Source organism: Phyllobates terribilis, unplaced genomic scaffold, assembly GCF_046119375.1.
Source record: "Phyllobates terribilis strain yellow unplaced genomic scaffold, ASM4611937v1 Scaffold_5__5_contigs__length_657084704, whole genome shotgun sequence".
NCBI lineage: Eukaryota > Metazoa > Chordata > Amphibia > Anura > Dendrobatidae > Phyllobates > Phyllobates terribilis.
In genome coordinates this window covers 14,414,053-14,441,731 of record NW_027362765.1, presented here as the reverse complement: position 1 = coordinate 14,441,731, position 27,679 = coordinate 14,414,053, and the positions used below count along the sequence as shown (strand labels likewise).

Sequence of the window (27,679 nt, the reverse complement as noted above, 5' to 3'; positions counted from 1 at the left end):
AGGATATGATTCTCATCACTTGTGACGTGGAATCGTTATGTAGCAATATTAGACATAATGATGGACTCAAAGCTTCCTTGTTCTTTCTGGGCAAGACGAATCTATGCACTGAGGAGATTGCATTCATCCACTCTCTATTGAAGTTTATGATAACTCACAACTTCTTTACCTTCAATGGATCCTTCTTCCTACAGCTCCAGGGGACAGCCATGGGTGCAGTCTGTGCGCCATCCCATGCAAATCTGTTCCTGGGGCTGTGGGAGAGGGATCTCTTCTCCTCAGAGGGTACAATGGATCGGGTCATTTTCTGGACCCTATTCATTGATGATATTTTCTTTATCTGGCGTGGTAGAGTCACTGATTTAAATTCCTTCTTTCACCACATCTTAATGACAACAATCTAAATATTAAATTGACCTACCAACAGAATACATTTTTTGGATGTAACGATAAAACGTGACGATTTTGGCATGCTACAATCTGATATCTACAGAAAGAAAACTGCAGTGAATAATCTTCTGCACGCAAACTCTGCACATCCAGCGCATATCATCAAATCCGTCCCTATCGGACAGTTTCTCAGGATCCGTCACATTTGCTCCTCTTCTGAAGATTTTGAAATTCGTGCTGAAGAGATGAAACAAATATTTCTGGACTGGGGCTATAGCCACGGGAGTATAAAAAGAGCTTCCAATCGAGCCAAAAATACTGATCAGCAAAAACTAATTTTTCCAACTAAAAAACCAACAGCCGAAAATCAGGTAACAATGATAATGCAATTTCATTCCCAATGGCATTTAATGCGTGACATCATGAGGAAACATTGGTCCATACTTACCAGTGATTCATCTCTTAAACAATATCTGCCATCAAAACCCCTAATTACAGCTCAACGATCACCTAATCTTCAGGATCATCTACTCAAAAGTCTCTATCCTGTTAATAACCAACCAATCTACCCTGATCCCTACTCTTCTACCGAAACCTATTCAGCAATGGGGCTGCTCACCCTGTGGCAAATGTATAGCCTGCCCCAATGTTGACCATGCCACTGAATTTCTCTCTTCTGATAAACGCTATACGATCACCAAAACCATCATATATACTACGAAAGCAGTGATTTATCATGCTACGTGCCCGTGTTCCAAAATTTTTATTGGCTTAACTACACGTCCTTTTAGATTGAGAATTTGAGAACACGTGAGGGACATCACTGCTGCAGGTAAAGAAGATACCTTGGACCATCTTAAACCTATCCCAAGGCACTTCAAAACCCACCATGCCTGCGATCCTTCAGGCCTAAGAATTATTTTAATAGATTGTATATTATCTGACTTTCGTGGTGACAATGTGACTCGTTTACTCGCGCAGAAAGAAGTGAGATGGATTTGGACTCTTCGCACCTCAATGGCCTCAATGAAACTTTAAATTACGCCTCTTTTCTCTGATCACCAGTTCCCCTTGTTTCACTTGATTAGCTTGTAGTTTTTTTCTTGTTATGTATATATATGTTTTTATCTATGTTTGTATTTTATTAACTTTTATTATCTATTTATTTATAGTTTTTGGTGACCTGACCACTCATCTTTTTCCTCACACTAGGCATTAAAGGGGTACTCCGGAGCATAAAAAAAAAAATTCTACTGTTCCTGCACTCATAAACTATAAAGATGAGGTGGTCAGTGCAGTTTAATTATCTTTATAACCCTTGCAATTTCATGTGTCAGAATCTGCCCCTCACTTCTCCCCCCTCCCGTCAGGTTCATTGCATCATACACAATGTTCAGTCCCCCCCCCCGTAAGGAACAGCAGCCTGATAATAGCAGGGGGCATGGTGGTTCCAGGCTGTTTAGAGCTACAGCCCCCTGATATCTGTCTCTATTTAGTCCAATAACAGAAAGATGGATGGATACAAAATGCAAACAGTGCAGCACAAGCAAGCTTAAGAAAGATGGCGGATGCAGAGCCCAACAGGCATAACCAAACCTCAATAATATTCAATGAAGATAAAGGCAGCACTCCAGTCTTCACTGTATTTCTATTGGTTTATTGACACATAGTCATGGTGGTAATGGCAATGGCAACGTTTCGTTCCTATTGAGGAACTTTTTCAAGCAGTGCATAATCCAATCAAGTGAATCATATAAAGGTGCATCAATTAGAATTATAACAATTATAATTACCATAAAATCATGAAAAGTGCTTAGATACAGTGCATAAATATACATAGACTCATCCACATATACATAATAATTCAGAATAGTCCACTCCCTTAATGTACAGTATACCTGTGTATAAAGTGCCAGCAATGTCATAGTTATATTAATTGATATCATCTCACCTGTGTAAGATTTAAACAAAGTCTCAGCCATTGATGTGACTAATATTCCCCTGACCGGCTGTATGCGGCGTCCCTGTAATCTAATTGCGCATATCTGCAACTCGTGGAAACATGGGAGTGATGCATAAGTCTATTGTGCGTGTGTACAGCCATATTGGAGACCATTCTCCACAATATGAAGACATTCAACTACGGCGCGTGTCAATGTAACAAGAGACATATTCCGTCACCTGTTGCATCTATTGCATTATTCCTGTGCCCTGCTGTGTATAAATATGTGACTCTTCAGATTTTGGGTTATACTATGCCTGATGAAGAGACCTGCGTAGTCTCGAAAGCTTGCAACTTGTTACCATCTTTTCATTCAGCCATTAAAAGGTATCAACCACTGAGGACTCTCAAATCTAAATATTTTCCTATCTACTGGCTAACACGGTACAAAGATATATATTTTCACTATACAGGAATGACTCAGAACCTCATAGTGCATGCGTGCCGCCATATTAGTGTCTATTCTATATAATATAAGGACATTTAACTACTGCGCACATCTATGCAATTGAACCCATACAACTGTGCTAAAGTATGTTGTGCTACTAACTCTATCCAATCACTGGAACACTAATATTATACAACAAAATACATCATAAGCGCCATGTCTCTTATATATTATATCACAGCAACTAACCTTTTCACATATTGATCAATCTATCGTTTAAAGGGACGGCATACATAAAACTAACCAAAGATATACAAGTGAAAAAAATCACTTCTATATATACTAAACAATCTCAAATAATATTAGATGTACATCATAATTTGGTGAAGTCTATTGAGTGTAAAGGTGAGTCCTATTATCTATCACTCATCTGTGAAGATAAAAATAAAGTGCAAAATAGTGTAAAAAATGTGAGAAAAGTCTATACAGTTAATTTTGAAGAAAGTCATATATGGGACATATATACATCAAATTAAACTGTAACTTAAAATCCACATTGAGATCATTTGGTTTTAATGCATTCAACTTATAAATCCATTTTAATTCCTTCTTTTTCAGTATCTTTTCTCTACCTCCACCTCTCCTTGGCATAGGGACATGATCTGTAATACAGAACATGAGATCCTTCACTTTATGTCCATTTCAAGAAAATGTTTGGAAACTGCAGATCCATTTTTTCTTCCTGATCGTATAGCGATGATGATTAAATCTCGTTTTACAATCACAAGTTGTTTTGTCTATGTGTATTAATTTGCACGGACATTGTAAAGTATAGATAACGTATTCACTCTCACAAGTCAGATAGAATTTTATGTCATAGTGTTTTTTAGTAATTGGATATATAAAATATTCCCCTTTTAACATAAGGTTACAATTAATGCAACCAAAACATGGGAAGCTACCCAAACGTCTACGTCCAGAACAGAACTCTGTATAGAAGATTTACCGTAAATGATCCAATGTCAGAGTGCACAAATTTATCTTTCAAATTATTTGCTCTTTTATATGAAAATAAAGGAGAACCCTAAATTCTTCAATTTCAGGAATACATTTATTCCATATTATTGAGGTTTGGTTATACCTGTTGGGCTCTGCACCCGCCATCTTTCTTAAGCTTGCTTGTGCTTCACCGTTTGCATATTGGATATACTTAACCATTGGAGCTTGCACTGTATATTTTCTTTAAAATGTCTAATTCTAATCCATCTAAGGAACCATCTCATGTTTTTGCCTATATGGCCGATGATGAAGAGAGGATTTTGGGAGCTATTGAAGGTGATACTGTTTTTTTTTGTACACCCTTCACAACAGATTTAAAACACAAGTATGGTTTGGACAAAAAACATCTACTTACTTTGCAATTGCATCTAACTACCTTGAAGGAGACACATTCAAAGTTTGCCCAATTTTTCGGACTGACTGACCTTCATTTCTTAAAGTAATGATGGCCACTCATTTTCTTTACTTAGCTGCTTTTTTCTTGCCATAATACAAATTCTAACAGTCTATTCAGTAGGACTATCAGCTGTGTATCCACCTGACTTCTGCACAACACAACTGATGGTCCCAACCCCATTTATAAGGCAAGAAATCCCACTTATTAAACCTGACAGGGCACACCTGTGAAGTGAAAATCATTTCCGGTGACTACCTCTTGAAGCTCATCAAGAGAATGCCAAGAGTGTGCAAAGCAGTCATCAAAGCAAAAGGTGGCTACTTTGAAGAACCTAGAATATAAGACATATTTTCAGTTGTTTCACACTTTTTTGTTAAGTATATAATTCCACATGTGTTAATTCATAGTTTTGATGCCTTCAGTGTGAATGTACAATTTTCAAAGACATGAAAATACAGAAAAATCTTTAAATGAGAAGGTGTATCCAAACTTTTGGTCTGTACTGTATATACAGTGGGTACGGAAAGTATTCAGACCCCTTTAAATTTTTCACTCTTTGTTTCATTGCCGCTATTTGGTAAATTCTAAAAAGTTCTTTTTTTTTTCTCATTAATGTACACTCTGCACCCCATCTTGACTGAAAAAAAAAAACAAATGTAGAAATGTTTGCAAATTTATTAAAACAGAAAAACTGAAATATCACATGGTCATAAGTATTCAGACCCTTCGCTCAGACACTCATACAAACCGCCGGGCGAAGTTGGGCGCCTGCAGAACTGGCCAGTGCAACTTTCAGCGCCGTGAAGGACCGCTCACAGTCAGCTGTCAAGTTGACTGTCAGTGGTAGCTTCTTTTTCGTGAGGTCCGTCAGAGGCTTAGCAAGAGCACTATAGTTGGGAACAAACTTCCTATAGTACCCTGCCGTACCCAAGAAGGACATCACCTGCTTTTTGGTTTTGGGGGGAGGGCCAGAAGGTGATAGCATCAACCTTCCGGGCTCTGGCTTCAGAGTTACGCCACCCACTCAGTGTCCGAGGTACTGCACCTCCGTCATGCCTACCTGACACTTTGCAGGCTTTATAGTCAACCCAGTGCCTTGGACCCGCCTGAGCACCTACTCCAGGTGCGCCAGGTGTTCCTCCCAGGTGGGACTGAAGATGGCAATGTCATCCAGGTACGCAACCGCGAACCCCTCCAGTCCCTTGAGCAGCTGGCTGACTAATCGCTGGAAAGTGGCAGGTGCATTCCTCATGCCAAAAAGCATGACGAGGGATTCATATTCCCCGAACGGTGTAATGAAGGCGGACTTCTCCTGGACCTCCTGAGACAGAATCTGCCAGTATCCTCAGTCCATAATTGTCAAGTACCGGGCCCTGGCTAAGTGATCCAGCAGCTCATCAATGCGTGGCATTGGGTAAGCACCGGGAGCTGTGATGGCATTTAACCTCTTTTAGTCTACGCAGAACGGGTGGTCCGGTTCTTTTTCGGGACCACTACTACAGACGAGGCCCACGCACTTTTTGACCTTTTGGATCACCCCCAGGCACAACATCTCATCTATCTCCGCCTTCATGTCTTTCTGCACCTCTAGAGAGACACGGTAAGCAGATTGACGGACTGCTGGGTGACTCCCTGTGTCCACCTGGTGGACAGCTAGCTGTGTCCTCCCTGGTACACCCGTGAAGAGGGTCAGGTAAGGCCGGAACACCTCCCACAGCTGGGACTTCTGGTCCGTGGATAGCTGCGGATTGAATTCCGCATCCTCAATAGATCCTCCGTCCTGGGCGGCGGCCAGTAAATCCACCAGGACTTCTGTCTCGCCTTCTTCGGGGACGCTGCACACAGGAAGGGAATAGGCCTCTTGGTCATGATGGGCTTTCATCATGTTGACGTGGAAGACCTTCTGCCTCTTCCTGGCATGGTCAATGGTGACCATGTAGTTCACATCATTGAGTTGCTGTCATATGGAGTATGGGCCTTCCCAGGCCGCCTGAAGCTTGTTCTGGGTCATGGAGACTAGGACCCACATCTTCTGACCCACTTCGTACAGCCGCTCCCGGGCGTTCCGGTCGTACCACAGCTTCTGGCTGGGCGTGCACCATATTCTCATGCACCAGCTGCGTCATTGCCTGCATTTTGTCACGTAGCCGCGTGACATACTCTGTGATGGACACTTCGGGTGAGTTCAGTTCCCCTTCCCAGGATTCCCTAACAAGACCAAGGGGCCCCCAGACTCGTCTGCCATACAGGAACTCAAAGGGGGAGAACCCCGTTGAGGCCTGTGGTACCTCTCTGTAAGCAAAGAGCAGGTGTGGGAGGTACCACTCCCAGTCGGGCCCATGGGACTCGACCAGCATCTTAAGCATCTGCTTAAGGGTACCACTGAATCGTTCACACAAGCCATTGGTCTGTGGGGGATACGAACTTGATACCAGGTGCTGCACCTGCATTTTCTTACACAGAGCGTCCACTAACCGAGACATGAACTGAGTCCCCTGGTCCGTAGCATCTCCCTGGGAAAATTTACTGGTGAAAAAATGGCAAGCAGGGCACCCACCACCTTATCGGCCCGAATGGAGGACAGAGCTACAGCCTCCGGGTACCGGGTAGCATAGTCTACCACAGTGAGGATGAACTGTTTTCCAGAGATGCTGGGGATGGCCAATGGCCAGTGGGCCAATGATGTCCACTGCAATCCTCTGGAATGGCTCTTCTATCACTGGCAAAGGGATCAGGTGAGCCTTGGGGGGATGCCCCGACTTCCCCACTCTTTGACACGTGATACAGGAGCGGCAGTAGTTGGCAACATCTGTCCTCATTTGGGGCTAATAGAAATGGTGCGACAGCCAGGCCTTGGTTTTGTGGACCCCCAAGTGTCCAGCTAGTGGAATCTCATGGGCAACTCGCAACAACTGCTCCCTAAACTGATAGGGCACTACCAGCTGTCTTTCTCTCACCCACTCCTGTTGGTGGTTACAGGGGACCCTTTCCCGGTACAACCTCCCCTGATCCCAGAATACCCTCTTCTTATCGATTTCGGAGATGGGCTTCTCTGCGAGGTCCCTTAATGTCTCTAGGCTGGCATCTGTGCGCAGAGTCGCCTGGAACTCCTGGCTGGAGGTAGCCAGAAGTGACATTAGGACCCCAACCTCGCTGGGACCGGCTCTGGGTCCACAGCCAGTTCTGTTGTCCCACCATGGGATGAGGACCCAGAAGGCAGCGCATCATGTGTGTTCTGAGTACTCATACTCCGGGTGACAGCAGCTATTTAGGCCGTCTTCCCGGAGGACAACAATCTTTTACCATCAGCCTGACAGGCTGGGGGCACCATCTCCCCCTCATCCACCAATACCTCAGGAGCCGTGCCAATCATGGGGCAGCTACGACCGGCCAAGTCACAGTCCATCATGACACTGGTCGGCGGCACTGGACCACAGGCTTCAAGATCCCTGTGCCTGCTCCCATCGCCCTTAACACTCATGCTGGCTCCGTTTTGGGGGTCCTCAGCAACATCACCCCACAGGGCGACATGGCTGAGCACTCCGTTACCACAATACATATCATTATTATTCATCATATCAGTGTTCATACAATCAGCATTTTCATCACAGACATTATCAGATCCGGGAGGGTTGTCAGGAGCATATTGGGCAATCAACCTTCCCAGATCAGTCCCCAATAGAACATTGGTCGGAAGGTTCTCGGACACCCCCACTTCCCGCAACCCCCTCCCCGCACCCTAGTCTAGGAAAACCTAGGCCACAGGCAAAGGGCGGTGAACACCCCCAATCCCGGTGACAGTCAGGGTTTTCCCGGGGATAAAGTCTTCAGGGAACACCAACTAAGGGCAGATGAGGGTCCATTCGGCTTCAGTGTCCTTGCGCCCCATAATGACTTTATCACCCACGGTGACGGATTGCAACTTGTCACAGACCCCCCAACCGCCCCACCCACAAAAAGAACTGCTGCAGTAGGCCCCTGGGCCTTAGGTGTGGGGCTCTTCTGCCTTTGTGGGCAGGTGAGGCTGATGTGACAAGTCTTGTCACAGGTATAGCACTTACGGGAGTCAGATGCAGGCATGGGGTGCTGGAAGATGGGGCAGGACCCGCTGAGGGCCGGCTGGCTGGAACACTGGGGGTGGTTGTAGGCTTATCCCCTTTCCAGCTGGTGGCGGTTGACTTCCGGACCTCTGGTGTGCGGTTGACCTCATAGGTATCTGCTATTTGGGTGACTTTGGCGGCTTTCTTCGGCTTCCGGTCCAGCACAAACTGTCTCATCTCCACAGGGCAAAGATGAAGAAACTGGTCCTTCACCATCAGATCCTTCATGTCCTCGAAGGTGGTAACTGACAGTCCTTGGACCCACTGCTCAAAGTTGGTTCTGAGCCCATCCACCACATCACTGTAGCTATCATGTGGTCCACGTTATAGGGCTCTGAACTTTTTCCGGTAAACCTTCGGAGTCAGCTGGTACTTTTTTTTTTATCAGGGCCTGCTTGATGGCCTCATAGTCTCCATCTTGTTCTCGAAGGAGAGAAGCAAACACCTCCAGAGCTTTTCCTCGGAACCCTGGAGTTAGGTACCTTGCCCAGTGGTCGGCAGGCAGCTGATACTGTCTGCAGGCTTTTTCACATTCTCGCAAAAATATGTCTCTGTCCTTTTCCATTACAGGGATATGCTCAGGACAGGGTTTAAAGCTGTTGATGCTGTTGGACTCACGGATCGGTAGAGTGGATGGCTTCTTCTGAATCTGGGCTAGCTTCAGCTAGTGCCGCTGCTCATCTTGCCACTTTTGCTCAGCAGCCTCTCAGTCAGCTTGGGCCTTTCTCTCAGCTCTCTCAGCCTGGGCCTCTCGCTCAGCTCGGTCCGCTTGGGTCTGTCGCTCAGCAGCCTCTCGCTCAGTTTGGGCCCGTTGCTCTGCTCGCTCCTGGAATTTCAGGATCAGCTGCAGTCGTCCATAATGATCGTCTGTGGTGAGCTGCTTCAAGGCCATCTGCAGGTGGCTGGCAATCACAGGTGGGACCCCTGCAGCAGCGCCATCCGGGCCTTGGTTGGCCGCCCCATCATCAGGGCTTTGCTGTCGGACGGGCTCTGTGGCACCTTGCAACAGTTCAGTAATCATTTGGGCCTTGGTTTTGCCCGTGGGGTCAATCTGCCTCAGCTCACAGAGGGCAGTGATAGTGACCTTCGTCTGCTGTTGATACCAGGGCTCTTCACGTGTAGCCATTATTGCCAAATAAAAGATAGGACAGAAAAACAAGAGAAAGGGAGGGGATGCAACTGCTACACGTACAGTAATGTCCCAGATAAAAAAAAATATTAAAACACTGAGTCTGCTTTCTTAAAACTCTGCACAGAATTCTCACAAGAATCGTGCAAGTTTTCAGTGACAGAAACGATTGTGCAATCCAGCCACTGATGTTCTGTATAATCCCACCGCTTGCCACCAATTTGTCAGGTACACTAGAGGGATGACACTGGGGAGATCACACAATATTTCACCATGCCGTCACTGTCAGGATTTCGTCAGGGATCCGTGAGCATACGTTACCGACTACTCACTACTTAGAATCCGGAGGTGTGACGCCATACATTCACTGGTCACTTGCCGATACCTAAAGCATGGAATATGTGTATATGCCCCGTAAGGTCACTGTCAGCTTCACGATAGCCCAATAATTAATATTATATATATTATTCGCTGCCACCACCGACCGAGTTTGAAATATAATACTGGCCTGGTCAGACGCCTTCGTTCTGGTAGCATATGGCTTTTGTGGAGGGAACAATTACAGCACAAAAGAAACAGAACTATTACATTTTATATTTAATCCAAAAGGGAGGCAGTGTTATGAAAAATGTACACGGATATTACAATACTTAAGCAGTTACACAAAATAATAAGGATTAAAGAAGAACTTACTATATTATCGCTGAGACGTTTCAATATAAGTGGAGGGGAGACGCTCCAGATTTGACTGTTATCGAACAGGATCCGTTGCATATAATAAATATATACTCCCGGCAATGAATGCTATTCCAACCTCAGCAAACTATTTTATGCTGAAGGGAGAGACCTGCCCACACCCCCCTGTACTGACATCACAGTGGCTGGGCTCCACCCTTCATGTCTTTATTAAAAACTAACGTCTGGGATAACTTATCGCTCGTTGAACGCAGAAGCTTGCAAACGACGCCATAATTCCGTTATGATTTTACCTTCATTTAGAGACCACATATGGCGTAGTTGCGATCCATTATTCTGATGCTTTTGTGCTACAGCTCCACGGAGGGGCTTACGGCTTTGAAAAAATAAGCATCTTGTTCCTTGGCTGACCCTGCCACTAAAAATATGAGTGTCATTATTAGCAGACTTATGGAACTTACAATATTTAGTATTTTGTGTCAGTGCCTAAGAGGCTGGAGATTTTGGTTAAACTCCCTTTGAAGTCCTGGGAATAAAATTTTACAAGTTATCTGTAGAATTATCGCAAGCCTGCATCTGATTGTCCCCTGCCTCTGCCAGGGGAAATTCACTCGCATCTTAAGTAGGTTGGTGGCACTTCTCTTGCCAGCATTTGTTTACAAGGCCTTACTCATCATGTGTGTGTTAACTGGGTTTTTGTGGTGAGATTTACATGGAGACAGCTCTTGTACTGACAAATGGTTGGTTGCTAGCTCTTGTCTTGTGACAAAGATGGATAAGGGAGGGGTGCGAGGGGCTTGGGAGAAATAGTTAATATTCTCTTAATATCTATGACAAAGGAGAAGAAAAGATTTTCAATTTTTCTATGACAACTAACAAGAGCCGATTCATTGTTACAGAATTTCCCACATTTTGAACATGAAAACGGCTTCTCCCCTGAGTGAGAAGAGTTTACTCATCTCAAACATTTCCTGCATTCCTGGATAGATAGATATATGATAGATAGATAGATAGATAGATAGATAGATAGATACAGTTGGGCTCAAAAGTTTACATACTCCGGCAGAATTTTTCCTTTCTTGGCCTTGTTTCAGAGAATATGAATGATAACAAAAAAAATTTCTCCACTCGTGGTTATTGGTTGGGTGAAGCCATTTATTGTCAAACTACTGTGTTTTCTCTTTTTAAATCTTAAAGACAACCAAAAACATCCAAATGACCCTGATCAAAAGTTCACATACCCCAGTTCTTAATACAGTGTATTGCCTCCTTTAACATCAATGACAGCTTGAAGTCTTTAATGGTAGTTGTGGAAGAAGTTCTTTATTTTCTCAGATGGTAAAGATGCCCATTCTTCTTGGCAAAAAGCCTCCATTTCCTGTAAATTCCTGGGCTGTCTAGCATGAACTGCGCGCTTGAGATCTCCCCAGAGTGGCTCACAGGAGACTGAGATGGTCACTCCAGAACCTTCACTTTGTTCTGCTGTTGCCAATGACAGGTCGACTTGGCCTTGTGTTTTGGGTCGTTGTCATGTTGGAACGTCCAAGTATGTCCCATGCGCAGCTTCTGGGCTGATGAGTGCAAATTTGCCTCCAGTATTTACTTATAACATGCTGCATTCATCTTTCCTTCAACTTTTACAAAGTTTCCTGTGGCTTTGTAGCTGACACATCCCCAAAACATCAGCGATCCACCTCCGTGGTTTACAGTAGGAATGGTGTTCCTTTCATCATAGGCCTTGTTGACCTCTCTCCAAATGTAACGTTTATGGTTGTGGCCAAAAAGTTCCATTTTGGTCTCATCACTCCATATTACCTTGTTCCAGAAGTTTTGAGGCTTGTCTCTGTGTTGTTTGGCGTATTGTAGGTGAGATACTTTGTGGCATTTGTGCAGTAATGGCTTTCTTCTGGTGACTCGACCATGCAGCCCATTTTTCTTTAAGTGCCTCCTTATTGTGCATCTTGAAACAGCCACACTGCTAGTTTGCAGAGAGTCCTGAATTTCAGCTGATGTTATTTGTGGGTTTTTCTTTGCATCTCGAACAATTTTCCTGGCAGTTGTGGCCGAAATTTTTGTTACTCTACCTGACCGTGGTTTGGTTTTTACAGAGCCAGATTTTCCAATTGGTAATCACAGTTTGAATGCTGCTGACCTGCATTATCAATTCCTTGGATATCTTTTTGTATCCCTTTCCTGTGTTATACAGTTCAACTACCTTTTCCCGTAGATCCGTTGACAAGTCTTTTGCTTTCCCCATGGCTCACAATCCAGAAACGTCAGTGGCTGGATGAAAGATGCAAGAGTCTGTCTGGATCCCAGAAACTCACTCAGCTTTTATGCACACACACTGATTACAAGCAAACAGGTCACAGGTGAGGAGGTTACCTTAACTAGCCAGTCAAATCCATTAGTGTCAAATTCCGTGCATGTTATCAGGCCAAAATCACCAGGATATGTGAACTTTTGATCAGGGTCATTTGGATGTTTTTGGTTGTCATTAAGATTTAAAAAGAGAAAACACAGTCGTCTGACAATAAATGGCTTCACGCAACCAATAACCATGAGTGGAGAAAAGGTTTTTTTGTTATCATTCATATTCTCTGAAACAAGGCCAAGAAAGCAAAAATTCTGCCGGAGTATGTAAACTTTTGAGCACAACTGTATATATGGATAGATAGATACTGTAAGATAGATATTTTATAAGCCATGTATGTTTGGTGCACAGTATCAGGCACAGAGCACTGGGGAGTTTATCATGTCTGACAGATGCGGCTTTCCTCAGGCTGAGGAGACACCTGAGAATCCAGAGTGATAGTTGCAGGGGTCAGGACACTACCAAATTGATATGGGGGAGGGGGGGATTAACTCTGTCAGTACTGAATAAGCCAATACAGTGCTCGGCCTCTGCTCCATCTATGACACATGGCAGGACACATTATGCACTGTCAGGGGTCGTACAGCAGAGGATCACAGCGTGTATTTGCATCTTCTTGACATGACTGCTACTAGAAGGGAGCTCCCCCCTGTTCGTGGGCTAAATAGAGACAGATATCAGGGGATGGGCAGCAGGGAACAGCCTGAACAGACCACCCCCCCCACCACGCCCCTATTATCAGACTGAATAAAGGCAGGTATCAGGGGATGGGCAGCTGGGAACAGCCTGAGCAGACCACCCCCCACCATGCCTCTATTATCAGACTGAATAGAGACAGATATCAGGGGATGGGCAGCAGGGAACAGCCTGAACAGACCACCCCCCCCACCTATTATCAGACTGAATAAAGGCAGGTATCAGGAGATGGGCAGCTGGGAACAGCCTGAGCATATCACCCCCCACCATGCCTCTATTATCAGACTGAATAGAGACAGATATCAGGGGATGGGCAGCTGGGAACAGCCTGAGCAGACCCCCCCCCCACAATTCCCTTATTATCAGGCTGAATAGACAAGCATCAGGGGATGAGCAGTTGAGCAAAGCCTGAGCAGGCCACACGCCAACCATACCCCTATTATCAAACTGAATAGAGACAGATATCAGGGGATGGGCAGCTGGGAACAGCCTGCAAACCAACCTCCCACCACGCCCCTATTATCAGTCTCAAGAGACAGATATCAGGGGATGGGTAGCTGGGAACAGCCTGAGCAGACCACGTCCCCTCTACATCCCTATTATCAGACAGAATAGAGACAAACAGATATCAGGGGATGGGCAGCTGGGAGGAGCCTGAGCAGATCACCCCCACCACGCCCCTATTATCAGACTGAATAGAGACAGATATCAGGGGATGGGCAGCTGGGAACAGCCTGAGCAGACACACCCTCCCCCCTATTATCAGACTGAATAAAGGCAGGTATCAGGAGATGGGCAGCTGGGAACAGCCTGAGCATATCACCCCCCACCATGCCTCTATTATCAGACTGAATAGAGACAGATATCAGGGGATGGGCAGCTGGGAACAGCCTGAGCAGACCCCCCCCCCACAATTCCCTTATTATCAGGCTGAATAGACAAGCATCAGGGGATGAGCAGTTGAGCAAAGCCTGAGCAGGCCACACGCCAACCATACCCCTATTATCAAACTGAATAGAGACAGATATCAGGGGATGGGCAGCTGGGAACAGCCTGCAAACCAACCTCCCACCACGCCCCTATTATCAGTCTCAAGAGACAGATATCAGGGGATGGGTAGCTGGGAACAGCCTGAGCAGACCACGTCCCCTCTACATCCCTATTATCAGACAGAATAGAGACAGACAGATATCAGGGGATGGGCAGCTGGGAGGAGCCTGAGCAGATCACCCCCACCACGCCCCTATTATCAGACTGAATAGAGACAGATATCAGGGGATGGGCAGCTGGGAACAGCCTGAGCAGACCCACCCTCCCCCCTATTATCAGACTGAATAGAGACAGATATTAGGGGCTGGAGGTCTGAACAGCCTGAGCAGACCATGTCCCCTGCTGTTATCAAACTGCTGTTCCTTACAGGAGGAACAGAAGACTGTGTATGATGTAATGACCCAGACAGGAGGGGGAGTGTCACAGGGAATTGCAAGGGTTATAAAGATAACTAAACTGCACTGACCATCTCATCTGTATAGTGTATGAGTGCAGGAACAGTTCAAACTTGTTCTCTCTCTCTGGAGTACCCCTTTAACCTAAAGTTTGATCTGTGCCAAATGTCCAGCACTAACCTGTACCAGACTTCGGGTGTAGCTCAACCTCGCATCAGACGTTCCGCGCTATCACCATTTTTTTGCAATGTGTAGTAATGTTTTCCACCTATTATTCATTTAGCACTATTTACTTTATTTACATATTTATACTTCAGATATCATTGTGAAGTAATTAGTTCCAACTTAATTTTATATGATGAAATTTAATTACACATTTTTCCCTCTCTATCATGCACTTTCATTATCATGTTTTCACACACCTACACTTAAATCACTCATTGTTCTACATATCAAAATGACACCTATATCTATTCTCATTGCTGTTCCATATACCTTAAAGCGCAAAAAAACTTGACCCAAATTTATGGGAAACAAAGTGCAATGTGTCACGAAAATTTTTTTTCAGAACAACTGGAATTCGTTAAGTTACAGCGTTATTGCCACAGAAAGTGACACTGGTCAGAATTGTAAAATTTGGCCTGGTCAGAAATGTAAAAACAGGCTCGGAGGTGAAAGGATAAAGATGATACAATTTTAGGTTAAAACATTTTCAACATTGTGAACATGAAAAAGCCTTCTCCCCAGTGTGACTTCTCTGATGTTTATTAGGAGTTGATTTCCATGTAAAACATTTCTCACATTAAGAACATGAAAAAGTCTTCTCCCCTTTGTGAGTTCTTTGGTGATAAAGAAGAGATGGTTTGTGTACAAAACATTTCCCACATTCTGAACAGGAAAAAGGCTTCTCCCCTGTATGGGTTCTCTGGTGGCTAACAAGATGCGCTTTCCGGTTAAAACATTTCCTACATTCTGAACATGAAAAAGGCTTCTCCCCTGTGTGGATTCTCTGGTGGCTATCAAGACTCACTTTCTGGTTAAAACACTTCCCACATTCTGAACATGAAAAAGGCTTCTCCTCTGTGTGAGTTCTCTTGTGCCTAGCAAGAGCTGATTCATTGTTAAAGGATTTCCCACATTCTGAACATGAAAAAGGCTTCTCTCCTGTGTGAGTTCTTTGATGTGTAAAAAGAGTTGATTTAGCTGGAAAAGATTTCCGACATTCTGAACATGAAAAAGGCTTCTCCCCTGTGTGGCTTCTCTGGTGTATAACAAGATTCCATTTCTGGTTAAAACATTTCCCACATTCTGAACAGGAAAAAGGCTCATCCCCTGTGTGACTTTTCTGGTGCTTAACAAGATTCCATTTCTGTGTAAAATATTTCCCGCATTCTGAACAAGAAAAAGGCTTTTCCTCTCTGTGGGTTCTCTGGTGGCTATCAAGATGCGCTTTGTGAGTAAAACATTTCCCACATTCTGAACATGAAAAAGGCTTCTCCCCTGTGTGGATTCTCTGATGCCTAACAAGGTGTGATTTCTGTGTAAAATATTTCCCACATTCTGAACAGTAAAAAGGCTTCTCCCCTGTGTGACTGCTCTGGTGTCTAAGAAGAGATGATTTATTCCCAAAACATTTCCCACATTCTGAACATGAATATGGCTTCTCCCCTGTGTGAAGTGTTTGGTGTCTAACAAGGTGTGATTTCACTACAAAACATTTCCCACATTCTGGACATGAAAATGGCTTCTCCCCTGTGTGAGTTCTCTGGTGACTAAGACAATTTGATTTCTGGTTAAAACATTTACCACACTTGGAACAAGAAAATCTATTCTCTACTGTGTCAATTTTTTGATGTTTAATAAAAGACTTTTCAAGGGGAAAACTATTTCCATATTCTGAATATGAAAATGGCTTCTTTGATTTAGGAGTTCGTTTTTTAATGCTTATTTTGTGACTATGATTTTCCTTAGTAGTCGGTAATGAATCAGAAGACAGGACCTGTTTCATAGGATTAAATGACAGATCTTTGCTGTGAAGGGATGATGGTATATCTGGAGTAATGTCATTCGCTTCAATTGTATCCTGTGGGATATCAAGATCATCTGATTTAAAAATTGAAGATGTCAGCTGTCCCTCTGATCTCCTGGTACAGTCACCTGGAAAGAATAAAACCAATTATTATTTTTCAATAAAAATATCCTTAAATTTCATATTTTTGAACATTTCTACTGACTGTAAAAATGGTAAGTTATGTAAAAATATTGAATTATTCACCAAGACAATAACAGTTCACCGTCTAATAGAAAACCTCATAGGATGAACCAGTAGAGCGTGGTGTCCAACTGTTTGTTCATTCTGCCTCCCAAACATGGAATAAAAAACCACCAAACAATGTTATGTAGGCGAAAATAATACCAATAAAACTTCTACTCATCTCACAAAAAACAAACCCCACTCAGGTCCATCATCTGTCAGTGAAACAACAGAGGTTTCCACATTATTAGTGCCTCAAAAGCTCTTGAAAAGCAACATGGCTTCCATAAACCAATCCAGCAATATCTGCTCTCCCAGAGTCAGATCTCCCCCTCGCTTCTGAGCCTTGCAGTGCGCCCAAACCACATTTATCATCCACGTATTTGGTATTACTATAGTGAGAAGAATCCAGTTAATTTATGTTGTGTGTCTCCTGGAGCACAATCTGGGCAATATGTGTTGGGCAATAAAATGACATATTTGCAATTTTCACTCACCATCCACTGTGTGCTAATTTCCGGAAAGTGACCGTTGAATCAAAATAGTCACTACTCCTATAGATTAATTCATAGAGGGTTAAAAATTCCAAAATGGAGTCACTTTATGGGGATTTCTACTGCTCTAGTTTTCTATTATTTTGTCACATTAGGGCTTCTACAAATAGTGTGTCCCATCTCCTCTGGGATCTGTTCCAGCGACGTCTGCTTCTGTCACCAGGAGCCGCATTATTCATTCTACAGGCGGCACTGGTGATGGAGGAGACATCGGACCCAGAAGCTCCGGGCGGTGCAGGCTCTGTCCAGCTACTAAGATTAGGGTTGCTGGGACCAGTAGTACCATCCAGTCTGGGTGTGTGTGCTGTCCAGCTGGAGTAATCTGCTCCCTGCTTCAGCCAATTGGAAAGCACCGCACCCTACTAAAGCTGGGGTAATTGGAGTATGGGGCTCGGTGGCTCTTGGCAATCTAAACTATTGTAAGGGCCAATATTTTCTGTCAGAGGAGTTTCAAGAAGAAATATTAGTCAGTTTTAAAAGACATTGAAAAGTCAGGATAAAGGGAAACTGTTGTTATTGTACAGAAATTCACACTTAACCCTCACTGCACATTTAATGTTATCAAATTATGAACGTGAAGTTTGGCTATAAAGACTGGACCTGGTCTTGTAGGGACCATATGAGCACATTCAGCAGCATAGAAGGGAGAGAAGGTAGATTCATCCAATAAGATATCAGGGTTCTAGAAAGCCAAAAGCATCATTACCCTCCGCTTTCTCTTACAGGCCCATCATAATATTTTTCTTCAAGTGATTTTCTAACGTGTCAGCACATTCTACATACACTGTCATTTGGCTTTGTAGTTTACAGATCTGGGCAAGTAACGGTCAGAATGTTCTCATCCCAGGAAATAGATGGATCCTACAGGTTGTAAATTCTATAGAAAAGGGCTTTCATTGCCCAAGGTCATTTGAACGATTTTTGGTGGAGGAGAATGTTGTGGTCTAGAGGCAAAATGGTGATCACACCATTGTAATACCGCCAGACTACACGACTGATAAAGCAGCCACAGCCAGTGACTGAGAAGAATCTGTGACTTCTCAGCATTTAGTGGTTCCTTCTCACCTGGGTAGTCATATGTAGGAATCTCCTCTTTACACTGTTCATCACCCCTCACATATTTCTCTGTAGTATCAATATGGGTCAGATCTTCACCCTGAAACAAATATTGTAAAAGTCACAGACAGATGGAGAAGTCCCATCTATGATCAGCTATAAACCTACTATCTCCACTGTTCTCATTACACAAATCTGAAACATATAATCCTGTTTGATAAAACAAGACAGAACACAAGACCTTCACAGCTGTCTACATATCATAGGGGAGATCTCATGCCACCTTCTCTCCATCTACCTGATGATCCTGAGGAACATTGGGATCTTCTTGTTTACAGTCCTGTGGAAGAGGACGGGGATATCTCTCTGGCATTGTCCTCTTGCTGGATAGATCTGGAGGAAACACATACAGGGACTGAATTCATTCTTTACATACAGATAATTCTAGGCCGTGTGTGTTTAGTCCTGTCTATTACCTGGTGATGTGAGGGGCTGGGGAACCTCCACCATGACGTCCTTGTATAGATCTTTGTGTCCTTCTAAATACTCCCACTCCTCCGTGGAGAAATAGACAGCGACACCCTGACACCTTATAGGAACCTGACACATACAATGATACCGTCATGCCCCTGATCGCTTTATAGCATTACTGTATAATGTCCCAGCATTCCCAGCAGTGTCACCTCTCCAGTCAGCAGCTCAATCATCTTGTGGGCGAGTTCTAGGATCTTCTGGTCATTGATATCCTCATGCTTCAGGGGGTGAGGTGGAGTCCCCATGATTAGGCTCAGGGGTCTTCCCCAACCCTCAGAAAGAGGGCCCTGACAGCGCTCACTAGAGGTCTTCTTCACTACTGTGTAATCCTGGTTATAGAAAGACACATTAATAAATCTCACTACAGACATTTCCAGAGTCCTCACCTCTCCAGTTCTGTCCATCTGTTATTCCCATAGATAAGAATGATGTAATGTGACGTCATCAGAATCTCTCACCTCTCCAGTAAGCCGGAAGAGGATCTCTAGGGTGACGTGTAGTATCCTCTCCACCATCGTGTCTCTGTCCATTTCCATCTTTGATGGGTAATTCAGAAAAATTCTCTTCTATAGTAGATGGCCGCTGACAGAATCAGATATTGTAGAGACCGGAATGAGAAGACGACGAGCCGATGTTATATCATAAAAATCCTGAGAAATAATAAGGGGAAACATGAAGAGATTATTTTACAGTATTTAGTTTTCTTCTTTACATCCACTAATAAAACCTATATATTTTAGGCCACAGACAACAAGCAGTTTCTTCCTCGGAGTCTGCAGCTGAATACGTTTCTCATAGACTCATCTTCCATAACGCTAATTCTCGTCTCATTTACAGACACTGGAATCGGCATTAGAAATATCGGAGGAGATATTCATTACACGTGACATGAGAAATAACTACTTCATGATGAGGGCATCTTCATCTTCTACTACAGCTCTACAAACATATTTGGCCAGAGTCACATTAAAGTGGAAAAATACACTACAGGCTGTTCCAACTTTGATGTAATGTCCTTAAAACAAGTCAAAATGAGGCTCAGTATTGTGTGTGGCCGCCACGTGCCTGTATGATCTCCCTACAACGCCTGGGCATGCTCCTGATGAGGTTGCGGATGGTCTCCTGTGGGATCTCCTCCCAAACCTGGACTAAAGCATAAGCCAACTCCTGGACAGTCTGTGGTGCAACGTGACGTTGGTGAATGGAGCGAAACATGATGTCCCAGATGTGGGGAATGGGCAGGAAAGTCCATACCTTCAATGTCTTCATCTTGCAGGAACTGCTGACACACTCCAGCCACATGAGGTCTGGCATTGTCCTGCATTAGGAGGAACCCAGGGCCAACCGCATCAGCATATGGTCTCACAAGGGGTCTATGGATCTCATCTCGGTACCTAATGGCAGTCAGGCTACCTCTGGCGAGCACATGGAGGGCTGTGCGGCCCTCCAAAGAAATGCCACCCCACACCATTACTGACCCACTGCCAAACCGGTCATGCTGAAGGATGTTGCAGGCAGCAGATCGCTCTCCACGGCATCTCCAGACTCTGTCATGTCAGTCACATGTGCTCAGTGTGAACCTGCTTTCATCTGTGAAGAGCAAAGGACGCCAGTGGCGACTTTGCCAATCCTGGTGTTCTGTGGCAAATGCCAAGCGTCCTGCACGGCGTTGGGCTGTGAGGACAACCCCATCTGTGGATGTCGGGCCCTCATACCACCCTCATGGAGTCGGTTTCTAACCATTTGTGCAGACACATGCACATTTGTGGCCTGCTGGAGGTCATTTTGCAGGGCTCTGGCAGCGCTCCTCCTGTTCCTCCTTGCACAAAGGCAGAGGTAGCGGTCCTGCTGCTGGGTTGTTACCCTCCTACGGCCCCCTCCACGTCTCCTGGTGTACTGGCCTGTCTCCTGGTAGCGCCTCCAGCCTCTGGCCACTACGCTGACAAACACAGCAAACCTTATTGCCACAGGTCGCATTGATGTGCCATCCTGGATGAGCTGCACTACCTGAGCAAATTCTGTGGGTTGTAGAGTCCGTCTCATGCTACCACGAGTGTGAAAGCACAACAAACATTCAAAAGTGACCAAAACATCAGCCAGAAAGCATTGGTACTGAGATGTGGTCTGTGGTCCCCACCTGTAGAACCACTCCTTTATTGAGTGTGTCTTGATAATTGCCAATAATTTCCATCTATTGTCTATTCCATTTGCACAACAGCATGTGAAATTGATTGTCAATCAGTGTTTCTTCCTAAGTGGACAGTTTGATTTCACAGAAGTTTGATTTACTTGGAGTTATATTCTGTTGTTTAAGTGTTCCCTTTATTTTTTTGAGCAGTGTATATGTTTCCTGTCTTTGCCAGACTGTCATCTTCTATCACATTAGATCTCATGTCTGAATCACACACAGAAGTTTGAGGCATTTATAAAAGCTTGTTTGTAAGGACACCAAGACAGGAGTTATTTGATATCAAAGTTTCCATGTACAGTGTTTTCGGGGGTTTATTTCTGGCCTTAGGCTTTCCTATATTACAAGAAAAACTCCATAAAAAAGCAGATATTAGAATGTTTCAAAAGAAAATGTGCACAAACAATTCTTGTAAAAAGAAAAAAACATGCAAAAAGCATCAGACACATTCTGTTACTTTTTAACATGTTAAACATTTGTTTTAAAAGAAATTAACTCTTTTGGGCACCAAAATATAGATGTACACCGCAGGGATGGCACAGGTGCGGCTGCTATACAAACCCTGGCAGTTTAACCACTTGCTGCTGTCAAAAGCAAACATGGCATCTAAGAAGGTTTGACAAAGTTCGGCTCAATGCCCCTCCTTCCCCAAGTGCTCAATAATATGGGGCCGCCTAGTTACTACGATACTTAAATGCCTAATAATGGTGTCTGTGCCTGCAATGTACAAAAGCCTATTAGGCAGGGCTGGTGAATGATTGATACAGTCACTACCGTACCCTATGCTGTACCTAAGCAAAGCTGATACTGCCGAGTCGCAGAGGTTGGCGCCCTAAGGAACGACAATGGCGACCCCGATCACCGGTCAGTGTCCCTCAGAAGCCCTAGTTAACTCTTAGAGAATGTTTCAATAATCTGCCTCAACGCATTTCCACAACAGGTTCATCCGGAGGCTTGATACAGGGATGATAATGATGTTCAGCATAGTGTGCCTAATATCCAGGTGTCCATGTATAAATATCCCACTTCATCCAAACCCTTTTCCCAGACTAGGAGACCCATTCCCATTCATAGAGGTGAATTGTCATAGGACATATAGAATGGAGTCATGACCTTCTCATGAGCTAGAGGTCCGATAATGTCCATCCCCTAGTGTGCATGCCCGGAAGTGACGCGCTTTACACTGAAACGCCAGATAAACTGATTGCCACCGCGCCACTCATACCTGTGACTGCTCATGCCCGTAGTTATGTGTTCCACGCCGGAGAGCATAATGGCCTATATGTGTCCGGACCATCACCCTTGTCAGTAGATAAAGTAACATACGTTTAGAGGGTTTGTCTGTGAGTTGTATCCGGTCACCTGATTATAGGGGCATCACATTGTGTGGGGGGCATCATACATACTGCATAAGGGGCATAATGGGGGCATTACACTGTGTGGGGGCAATTTATGATGTTCAGCATAGTGTGCCTAATAGCCAGGTGTCCATGTTTAAATATCCCACTTCATCCAAACCACTCCACAGACTAGGAGACCCTAGAGGTGAATTGTCATAGGACATATAGAATGGAGTCTGTCTAGAATTATGTACAGCGCCTGCTCTATTTCTCCTTCTCATGCGCTTGAGATCCGATAATGTTCATCCCTTAGTGTGCATGTCTGGAAGTGATGCGCTTTACACTGAAATGCCAGAAAAACTGATTGCTGCCGAGCAACTCGTACCCGTGACTGCTCATCTGCTCATGCCTGTAATTATGTGTTCCACGCCGGAGAATATAATGGCCTATGTGTGTCCGGACCAACACACATAGATAAAGTAACATACTGTTAGAGGGTTTGTGTTTGTCTGTGTGTCACATCCGGTCACCTGATTACAGGGGCATAATGGGGGCATTACACTGTGTGGGGGCATCATACATCCTGCATAAGGGGCATAATGGGGGCATTACACTGTGTGGGGGCATCATACATCCTGGATAAGGGGCATAATGGGGGCATTACACGGTGTGGGGGGGCATCATACATACTGCATAAGGGTGGCAAAAAATCCCTGAGGGCACACACCTCCGTCAAAAGCGGCCGTGTGCCACAGCAAACAAACAACTCCAAGAAACATAAGATAGACAGAAAACACGGAGTTTTTCAGATTGAGTAAAAAAATTTCATTATAACTTTATTAGCACATACAGACCAACAATACATGTAAAAAAAGACATGGGCAGGAGGAAAATGGAGACTAGCAGCAAGGGCGCAAACATGACCAGGGGGTGTCTTATGTCACACAGTGTGAAAACTAAAAGAAACGCCACACTCAGGTTTCACATAGGGGTAAGAGGCTTAACATGACCCATTGGTATGTAAACAGTGTATTTGACATGATTCAGCCATAATAACAATACAATGAAAAAACCTGTAGCGGGAGTTCCTGTCAGTATGGAGACCGCCAAACATTCAGTATGGACAGTAGCATCGCTTACCCTGTATGGACGCAGCGCCGAAGATATCTTGTAGGTATTTACCGCTTCCCAACGCGCTTTTCGCGTGGAATATAAACAGCTTTATCAAGTGAAGGTAGTGATGTGTTGTACAAGGACCTTAAAATACCCAGGTGGGAGGTCACAGTGTGCACCACGTGACTGGAGCCCAGACAATGGCATAATATATATGGCGCATGCGCACGGAGCAGAGCAGACCCGGCAATAAGCCGCACGGCAGTCACATCCGGGAGTGCGCAGCAGAGGCTGCGCGGTCACGGATAGGAAAACGCCGAGCGCCGAGACCAGGGACGTGAATGCGCCGGGTGCATGCGCTCAGGATGCCAACATAGGTGAGTGTATACATATAATGGTAATACCAATACAGAAGAATAAAGGCAAGGCAAATTCATGAGACATAAAGTAATTTAAACATTAAAGTTGGTTGGAACAAGCGTGTCCAATCGAGAGAGATGAGCTGTAGAATATAAATGTTGAGTTGAGGCATTTCTCTAGGAAAAGAGAGGGCCAACCTGGGCAAATATAAACAAAAAACATACATTTAATAATCAAAAACAACACCACACAGTATAAAATAAAAAATAAAAATTGCTGCAAACACACCACCACAGAGTCTCAAGGGAGGCACCAAATTGAAAGTTATTAATTATAGTAGAGGAAGAGAACGCACGTGGTCAATCACAAAAATGGGGCAAAACTAAGAGTCTCATTCAATCCCTTGGGGGCCATCGTTTCCAAAGTGACAATCCACTTAGTTTCACGTTGGGCCAAGATGCGTTTAAGATTGCCGCCCCTTGCCCCAAGATGACAATGTCAATGCCACGAATAGAAAGTGATGAGGGATTGCAGTCATGGAATTGACGGAAATGGCGAGGGAGAGTTTTTAATTCAGAGGGGTCCGTTACTGACCTTGCCGCGGCAATGTCCCTAACGTGTTCCCGAACCCTGACTCTGAGTTCCCTGGATGTAAGGCCAACATAAATAAGTGGACAACCACAGGTGGCATAATAGGTAACATTAGTGGAACTGCAGGAGATTCGGTGTTGAATTTGATACTGTTTATCTCCTGCTGCAGAGTCAAAGGTTCGGGTACGCAGGACATTAGCGTAGGCCAGGCAATGGCCGCAGGGAAAACAACCCAACGTAGGTTGGAATGAAGAAAGAAAGGTCTTATTGGTAGGGACGTAGTGGCTCTTAACAAATAAATCGCTAAGGTTTCTAGCTCTCCTAGAGGTCATGGATGGAAAGTCCCCAATAGACCGCACAAGGGAGGGTTCTGTGAGGAGTATGGGCCAGTGTTTCTTTAGGATGGCACGCATATCATTCCACTTTGTGTTATAAGTGGTAATAAATCGTGTCTGACCTTCTGCTGATTTAATTTGCTTATGACCATATAGAAGTTGGGAGCAAGGTGTTGCCTTAGCCCTGCTGTACCCCTTTTTAATTGAGCGTTTGCTATAGCCACGTTGTAAAAAATCTCGTCCTGAGAGTCGTACCTTGGCCTTCAAAACACTTGGGGGAGGAACAAATCCGCCTGACCCTCAGGAACTGTCCAACCGGGACGGCCCTAATGGTTGTGGGGTTATGGGCAGAAGAGGCGTGAATCAACGAGTTCACTGCCGTTGACTTCCTATAGACGTCAGTCCTGATGGAGAAGTCGAAATCGACCTCTAGGCTAACGTCAAAGAAGTAAAGTTTTGCGCCATCCACTTTGTATGTCAAGCAGATATTCAAATTATTGGTATTAAGTTCTCCCATAAACTTCTCGAGCTGCTGCGGTGTACCCCTCCATAGGAACAGAATGTCATCTATATACCTGTGCCAGCACAGCACATGGTCGGCAGCCCACGCGCTCTCGTCACCAAAGAGGAATCTCTCCCATGAACCCAGGAAGAGATTGGCGTACAAGGGCGCGCAGGCTGCACCCATGGCTGTGCCGCGTTGCTGGAGGTAGAATTGATCTTTAAAAATAAAGAAATTATGAGTCAAGATGAACCGCAGCAGCTCTAGAATGAACCCGCATAGAGGGCAGTCCAGGTTGGAGGCCCCAAGGAAAAGGAGGACAGCCTCCAGCCCATCAGTATGGGCTATGCACGTATAAAGGGTTTCTACGTCAGCTGTAACTAAAAGGGTGTCAGAATCCACAAAGACGCCGTCAACCCGGGTAAGGACGTCCATCGTGTCCTTAATGTATGACGGGAGAGTCTCCACCAGTAGCTTAAGATAAAAGTCCACGAATTTACAAATTGGTTCACAGAGACTCTCCATCCCGGACACGATCGGACGTCCAGGGGGGTTGACTGCGTCTTTGTGGATCTCAGGCAGTAAATAAAAAGTGGAAATTTTGGGAAAACGTACTGTGAGCCCTTCCAGGACATTTTTTTAATAATATCAGCCTCAAAAGCCTTACCTAAAATGGATTGAAGTTCTGCCGAAAAGGAGGAAAAAGAATTATATGCCAGTTTGGTGTAGGTGTTTTTATCACGTAGCTGGTGTAATGTCTCTTTTTCGTAGAGAGCACACGGCCACACTACGATATTCCCCCCTTTGTCTGCTTGTTTGAAAACTAAGTCAGAATATGACTGAAGTTTTGTTATAACTGCTCTCTGAGGACCTATAAGGTTATCATGTCCACGTACAGTGGATAGTTTCTTAACCACTTCGCGCCAGAGCCTGTTTTTGCCTTCGTGACCGGGCCAATTTTTTCAATTCTGACCACTGTCACTTTATGAGGTAATTACTCTGGAACGCTTCAATGGATCCCCCTGATTCTAAGATTGTTTTTTTGTGACATATTGTACTTCATGATAGTGGTAAAATTTCTTCGATATCACTTGCGTTTATTTGTGAAAAAATCGGAAATTTGGCGAAAATTTTGAAAATTTTGCAATTTTCAAACTTTGAATTTTCATGCCCTTAAATCAGAGAGATATGTCACACAAAATAGTTAATGAATAACATTTCCCACATGTCTACTTCACATCAGCACAATTTTGGAACCAAAATTTTTTTCTGTTAGGAAGCTATAAGGGTTAAAAGTTGACCAGCGATTTCTCATTTTTACAACAAAATTTACAAAAACATTTTTTTAGGGACCACATCTTATTTGAAGTGACTTTGAGGAGCCTTTATGACAGAAAATACCCAAAAGTGATACCATTCTAAAAACTGCACCCCTCAAGGTGCTCAAAACCACATTCAAGAAGTTTATTAACCCTTCAGGTGCTTCACAGGAATTTTTGGAATGTGGAAGAAAATAATGAACATTTAACTTTTTTTCACAAAACTGCTAATTTAGCCTCAAATTTTTAATTTTCACAAGGGCAGCCAGAAAAAATGGACCCCAAAATGTGTTGTGCAATTTCTCCTGAGCACGCTGATACCCCATATGTGGTGCAAAGCCACTGTTTGGGCGAACGGCATGGCTCGGAAGGTAAGGAGCGCCATTTGACTTTTGGAATGGAAATTTGACTGGAATCGATAGCGGACGCCATGTTGCATTTGGAGAGCCCCTGAGGTGCCTAAACAGAGGAAACCCCCAACAAGTCACCCCATTTTGGAAACTAGACCCCTCAAGGAACTTATCTAGATGTGTGGTGAGCACCTTGAACCCCCAGGGGCTTCACAGAATTTTATAATGCTGAAGGGTGAAAATAAAAAAACACATTTTTAACACAAAACTGCTACTTTAGCCTCAAATTTTTAATTTTCACAAGGGCAGCCAGAAAAAATGGACCCCAAAATGTGTTGTGCAATTTCTCCTGAGCACGCTGATACCCCATATGTGGTGCAAAGCCACTGTTTGGGCGCACGGCATGGCTCGGAAGGTAAGGAGCGCCATTTGACTTTTGGAATGGAAATTTGACTGGAATGGATAGCGGACGCCATGTTGCATTTGGAGAGCCCCTGAGGTGCCTAA

The 27,679-nt window shown here is 44.4% G+C and overlaps 2 protein-coding genes across 4 annotated transcripts in view; one reads left to right on the top strand and one right to left on the bottom strand.

Annotated features, from left to right (window-relative positions):
* Positions 1-27,679, top strand: part of LOC141270496 (uncharacterized) — a 462,326-nt gene that overhangs the window by 122,089 nt on the left and 312,558 nt on the right. The window lies entirely within an intron of this gene.
* LOC141271760 (uncharacterized) overlaps positions 14,834-27,679 on the bottom strand; it is a 54,530-nt gene continuing 41,684 nt past the window's right edge. For all 3 annotated transcript variants that reach the window (XM_073681868.1, XM_073681867.1, XM_073681866.1), the window contains 6 exons: positions 19,533-19,724; positions 19,224-19,403; positions 19,017-19,140; positions 18,839-18,933; positions 18,550-18,640; positions 14,834-16,833 (listed from right to left, as the gene is read on the bottom strand). In XM_073681868.1, coding sequence (XP_073537969.1) covers positions 15,479-16,833; positions 18,550-18,640; positions 18,839-18,933; positions 19,017-19,140; positions 19,224-19,403; positions 19,533-19,610 — 1,923 coding nt within the window. In that variant the 5' untranslated portion in view covers positions 19,611-19,724 and the 3' untranslated portion in view covers positions 14,834-15,478. The remainder of the gene's footprint in view (positions 16,834-18,549; positions 18,641-18,838; positions 18,934-19,016; positions 19,141-19,223; positions 19,404-19,532; positions 19,725-27,679) is intronic.